General features: G+C 40.2%; 1 protein-coding gene across 1 annotated transcript; it reads right to left on the reverse strand.

The window, feature by feature from the left end:
- Positions 1-982: 982 nt before the first annotated feature.
- Positions 983-5,487, reverse strand: ccka (cholecystokinin a). The gene is made up of 4 exons (XM_075465022.1): positions 5,414-5,487; positions 3,199-3,278; positions 2,814-2,997; positions 983-2,229 (listed from the first exon to the last, which is right to left on the reverse strand). The coding sequence occupies exons 2-4, from the start codon at positions 3,274-3,276 to the stop codon at positions 2,096-2,098; spliced, it is 396 nt and encodes a 131-aa protein (XP_075321137.1). The 5' UTR covers positions 3,277-3,278; positions 5,414-5,487; the 3' UTR covers positions 983-2,095.
- Between the last annotated feature and the right edge of the window lie 916 nt (positions 5,488-6,403).

A 6,403-nucleotide genomic window follows, 5' to 3' on the forward strand; every position in this document is an offset into this window, starting at 1 on the left:
AAAACTTGTGGATCAATTCCTGCTTTTTTTCTTTTGAACTGCTCAGAGATGAACTTTTAAATCCCACCTCTACAACTATCTACATAGCTTTGCTTTTTTTTTTTTTAACATTTCTTTTCGTTTGCTTCCATATTTGCACAGCACATGTACTGCATGTCATCTTTAGATTTGTTCTTAAGAAACATTTGATGTCCAAAGGAAGTGCACTTTTTGCTGTGACCATATAGGTGCAGGAAAAAGCCAAATGTAGCAATAAAATATGCTAAAAAAATAAATAAATATTACCCTCTTAGAACCTATTTTTTGTGTCATAGTTTCATGTCATCACACCTCGGTGTGTATCAGCATTACCGCGTCAACACAATGGATCAGAAATGGTTAAATGGCAGTGCAAAGGTCTAATGATTCAACCAATGGTACAGAACTAATTCAAGCATGTCACTTACTTCTATCAAACAACAGTGGAGTTTGTTTTATCACCATGTTCTCTTACCAGTATCAATACAGAGGGGTTCCAAACTTTTTTGCGCTTTGCACCGTTTCTGTGTGTAATGTCAGAATCGTCTGTCGTCCATTGTGAGCATTTGCAACTATTCTCTGTTTGGCTTCTGTATCGGAGTGAAAATGAAAGCTTGTGTAAAGACCGTAAGAACAGATGTTGTATTTGACAGACATGAACAGACTTCTTTCTTCTGTAAGCTTTACAGTGAGTGGGGTGTCATTGGTATGTTTGACGGAGAGTTTCATTCAATTATAATCAAAGGCAAAAAGTTCCCTATTATGAGCTTGATTTTGTGAAGCATTCTTCTTCCTCTTCGGCATCATGTCAACGTGGAGACAATTTGTAAAAATTGCATCATGAAATCTGAAGTCCCCAGTACAGTAGTCTCCTAAGCTGCACCAACTCCTATTGCTTTGGATAAACCCCCATCTGGGCCTTTAATAAATGATTATCCCCCAAATAATGCAGTTCTTACTGATATCAGAGGAAAACTGAGTTTTATTTTGACATATACTCAATCTGAAAGTTGGAAACATGTTAGCATTTATTACAGTAATTTACTCTTTTAGAGTGCAAACATATATGATAGTCTTCCAAAAAGCAATAATACTTGTGATATCTGATCTGTAGACCGTAATCATAATTGGAATTTATCTGCCACTGAACTCCAGTATTGCAACGATGAGGAGACTCCTTGGCGACTCTCTAATGGACAACACTCTGTGCTTTCTAAAACATGATTTGGGCTTTTCACACTGCACGTTTGTATCCCAAGGTTTCCCTCTGCAGGCAGAACTCCAGAGGGGAACATCCAGCTCAGGGATGTGGATACAGATACTTTTAACAACTGAAATCAAAAGATGTTAAATGTTGTATCTCTTTTCTTTATCTGCTGATGATGAAATCTGAAAAGATTTCTTCTGCACTCATCTAAAGCTGCAGCGAAGTGAAGTTAGTTTGCTTTGTGCATTATGATACCAGATGAAGACAGTGACTTAAATCCTACTTTGGTCCCATTTTTCCAAAGAAACCTTGGTGGACCGAGATACCCAAGATAAATAATGAAATGTCCGTAAAAGGAAACATTTTAGAACTACTTTGAACTAATCTAATCTGAATCTGAAGACACTTTTCCATAGATCAGTTCTTTCACCTTTCACAGACTGATGATTTCAGACCCGTCAATCTGTTCACACCAGTTAAAATTATCATCACTATTGTCACTGTCACAAATCCCACAAGAAAAGCTAAAACATCAATAACTCGATCTCACTGGCATACATTTGCTCAGCAGCCACAGCCTTCCAGCTTATTTTCCGGCCCTGTCTGTGAACGCCACTGGATGATGTTTTCTTAAGTTCTGCTTTATCTTGTATTTGTTACATACTGTGAGAAACGGTTTACAAAGGTTCAGCATGGATTTTTGGGTTTGCGGACCACAGGGATCTGATGCTGAGCTCATTGTAGGATCTTGTTTAGTCACCTGGGTTACAGGAAGTGCAGTGTGAAAAGAGCTCTGTGTTTTTGCCAGCTTTGATTGAGGGTGTTGGGAGTTGTAACTCAGGGGATCAAAGAAAGCAAGCTGTGGCTTTATTATGGCGAGTATTCATACTCCTCCGCACTACGTCGTCCAAAGTCCATCCAGCCGAGGTAATCTCTGTCCTTTATCCTGTGGCTCGGGCCTACGGCTCTGCTGGTGAGAGAGCTTCTGGTCTGAATGGGAAACCCTAGAAAAGTGGACATGGGATCATGGGATGAGGAAAATTTGGCAGAGCAATATTTTCTACCCGACTGTATTCAGTTAACACTGGTCTATAATTCCAGAATTAGATAGTCGAAGTAACTCCTGCTGGCTTGTTCTGTTTTTATTTCTGACTTTATGTGCTCTGGAAGACCAGTGAGCTCAGTAGGTCTCCCACTGACACAATGATGACTTGAGAGAGAAGCAGAGATGCATGGTGACAGAGGAAGTAGAGAGAGGTCAGGAAGTAGGGAGACGAGTGAGGGAAAGATGGAGTGGGCAGGCTGGTGGATGGAATCTGAGGAAGCAGAACTGGAAGAGACAGGGAGGAGGCATGGACGGAGAGCGGAAGAAGCGAGAGGGAGGTGGGAAATGCCAGATGGTGGGACGCAAACACAGCATGAATGACGGCAGTCGACAGGAGGATAGGTGTAAGGAAGAGAGAAAAAAAACAAGCCCAGCAGAATGATGTGAGTGTATTGAGGTGACTAAAGGGAAAGACGTTGGCCCCAATTTCTCTCTTGGTCCATCTCCTGTCTTCAGTCTGCATTCATATTTCTGACCACTCACCTTTGCTGGAGATGAGTCTGGTCAGCAGCTTGCTCAGGCTGTTCAGAGCCTCTGTGTCCTCTTGGGGCTGGTTGTAGTGGACGAAGTGTCCTGAGGGGGGTGCTGGAGCTGAGCGGGCCTGGCGCATGTGGTTGGGTGAGGGGTCAGATAGACTTTCTGTCATATGAGCCATACTCTCAGCTCTCTGGGATGGTAAAGAAAGACATTTTAATAGAATCATACCTGACTTTAATACAGGATCCCTCAGTCTATGTGATTCCACCTAAATGCAAAGAGAGTGTGTTTATGTAGCACTTGACTAATGTTAAAAAAATAATAATAATTTTGCAAATGAGCTGAAAGATTTAAAAAAAAAAATGTCTTGCTGTAAATCTGTGTGTCTTACCATGGGCTGTGAAGGTGAACTTAGGGAGCCGCTGGACAAAGCCGCCAGGATAACACACAGGCGGATACCTACACTCATAACTGGACAGATAGAGAGAGAGAAAGAAAACAAAGTTTGACCCAATCCACTGCAATTTGTCTTCTTTTGTTGCCTCCCTTCAGCTTGTTGAGCGGGAGAAAAAAAAATAAATCAGCTCAAATGGGTTTAGCTGAAAGCGGCAATAAATCTTTTTACAGTCATTGAAGAACAGCAGTGGAGGAAGAGATTAACCTTTGATGGTTCTGCTGGAACCTGCGGCAAACATCATTTCATCCTTTTTACACGCTCCCTCGCTCTGTCACAGACTGATGGAACAGTTTCGCTTTGTGTGGCTTGGATATGATGAGGACACATAGCTGGCAACACAGCAGAATCCCAAAGGAAACACACTAATTATCTCAAAATCTTAATTTTGCTCCGTGCCTTACTATTTGAACAGGGCTCAGATTGTATTAACATGCTCACACGGGGTAAATAAATTATATTTGTTTTTCCTCCCCCCCCCCCCCCCCCCCCCCCCCAATTAGCTCGCTCATGTAAAGGGCTCAAAGCAAAATTACATTAAAAAAAATCAAATAACGGGGAGATGATATATTTTCTAAGCTCTCATAATATGATTAGAATATCATGTGTTTTTGACATAATAATATATTTTCTCTACGAAATGTAGGTCGGTGTTCTGAAATAATAGAATGTGACATCCGTATGACTGTTTCACTGATTGTTCAATGCTGTATCATTCAGTAGTTGTGAATGATGCTTCATACCAGAACTTTTTTTTCAGCGCAAAACGTCCAATTTTAGCCAACAACACCAGTTGCTCAGAGGCTTTCATTCTCCAGTAACTGAAACATTTGGCCATCTCAGTGGTTATATTACAGCAGCGCTCTCTTATTCACTCAGTTAGTGAACGCATTTACTCACTGGAAGGTTTTCGTTCCCCTTTTTTTTCTTTTTTTTTTTCTCTTTTTTTACTAACTGTTGAGCTGGTACACTTGAGAAAAACATATAAACTGGAAAATTTTGATGATATGGTGCAGAAGTGTCACAGCATCAGCCTTTACGTTCAGTTTGAAACACTTTCTTCGATCACCTAATCATCATTTTAGCTCTTAATATGCTGAAAGAGATTTCTGCAGTGCAGTTTAACAGCTCAAAGCTTTTTCTACTTGGTGTTAACTGGGCATGATTATTTCAAACATTACCAAAGCTCTTTGGTACACTATAGCACATTGACATGAATCTGTTCCCCTCTTTAGTTTTAAACCAAACCATAGAGATCCAAGTTGAGAAGTTGAGAATTGATTTTTATCACTGTAACTTAATACATCAGTCCATTTGAATACTTTTGTTTAAACTAGCTCAGTGGTGGTGTAAATAGTCATTCTTTTGATGCTAATATAATTCCTGATTGCAGCTGGTCATTGTCTCTCACTCATTATTCAGTGGGCTGGTAATGATGTGGTACTGTGTGTGAAAGCCTCTCCTCTCCTCAACTCCCCAACACTCATTGGGAATTTTTGTCTCTTTTATCAGTAGAGCCCTTGTCTTTATCTTCGTAATGGATATGTATATCAATATCACATAATGTAAATGCAATGCACAAACAGACAGAATTTTAGCTCCAGTTGGAGGTTAAGAGCAAATATCATTGTTTAAACACTCAGAAAGTAGGATGTTTTTGCCCTTGGGCAATCCTCAAAATTCTCTTTCTGGTGTAGATTTGACTATGTTTTATTATCTTGTTATTTTCATTAAAAATATTCTGTTTATCAACCTGTTTCAATGTTCTGACAGGCGTCATGATAATTTATTGGTTTTATTTTTAAACAATTTGGAGAAACAAGCCCATTTTAGGAATGACACCTGTCCACTGAAAATTTCACATCAAACATACAGCTGCTGGATTTAGGCTCTCACAAATCTCATGAAAAATCAAAAAGATTATTCAGGGGAAATAAATAAGAATGAAGCCAGCCAAACAACAGAAATTTGAAATCAAGTGAAAAGAAAGAATTCCCTCTACTCCCACCTGAGAAGCATTTTTGTTTTAAGAGTTTGTGGTCGGTGTGTAATTACACAGTTGCAACAAAAAAAGAAATAGAAGAAAACAACAACAAAAAATGCATAACAATAAGTAAGTACACAAGCTGCAATGCATTTCTTCTGTCCTTACCTGCAGTTACTGGCAGAGACCAGGACAGGATGCTCTGAAGATGCTGAGCTTTGCGTCAACGTAGTGGCTGTGACAGAATGAGAGAGAGAGGGGGGAGCAATATTTAATACCGCCAGAGAGGAAATGGGAGGGGCCTATATTGGTGGGAGGCACCTACTGTTGGCGCAGAAACTGCAAGCAATGACGCCACTGAAGACGCAAACATGCGTGTTCACATGCTAAGGATGCACAGATGACACACACACACACACACACACACACACACACACACACACACACACACACACACACACACACACACACACACACACACACACACATCAACCTAGAGGAGGAAACAGCTTTAATTGTGATGCCAGCATCTCACACACCTGGGTGAGAAACAACACACACACACACATACAGTGTGATGGATTGAATAAGTGGCATCCCATGCAGAGAAGCTGAAAGTCTCTTTAAAGTGAAGTACAATGCGTTGGTGTAGTCTGGGTGCAACTTGCATTTCATTTGTATTTGTGTCTTGAAAGTCTGTGAAGGGATTTGCAACTTAATCACTAAAGAAATCAATCAAATTGTCACTGGTGGTTGTGAGTGTGTAACATGAGGGATCTCTATCCTCTCTTTCTTTGGCAGCGATTTTAATGTTTTCCTTCACATCTGGACTGCAGTACATTATTACAGTGACAGCTGTAACATAAGCCACAATGATTTTCTAACCATAACCATGTAGGTTTTAACAACTTACTCTAACCAGGCAGTTTTGCGATGTGCAAAACAGCGGCTTTTAACTTGAGGGTGGGGTATTTGGCTCCACCAGCCAAACCCTCTGAACTCCAAATGTGGGATTTTCAGCATGAGAAAGCAGCAAAAATCCTGCCTGTGAAAATAAATCAATAGATTGAGTTTTCATAACTATTTCATATTCTGTGAGACTGGGTTTGAAACACAGATCCAGAAAGTATTAAGTAGTAAGGTTCTGATTCACATACG

This window comes from Odontesthes bonariensis, chromosome 5, assembly GCF_027942865.1.
Source record: "Odontesthes bonariensis isolate fOdoBon6 chromosome 5, fOdoBon6.hap1, whole genome shotgun sequence".
NCBI classification, from domain to species: Eukaryota; Metazoa; Chordata; class Actinopteri; order Atheriniformes; family Atherinopsidae; genus Odontesthes; species Odontesthes bonariensis.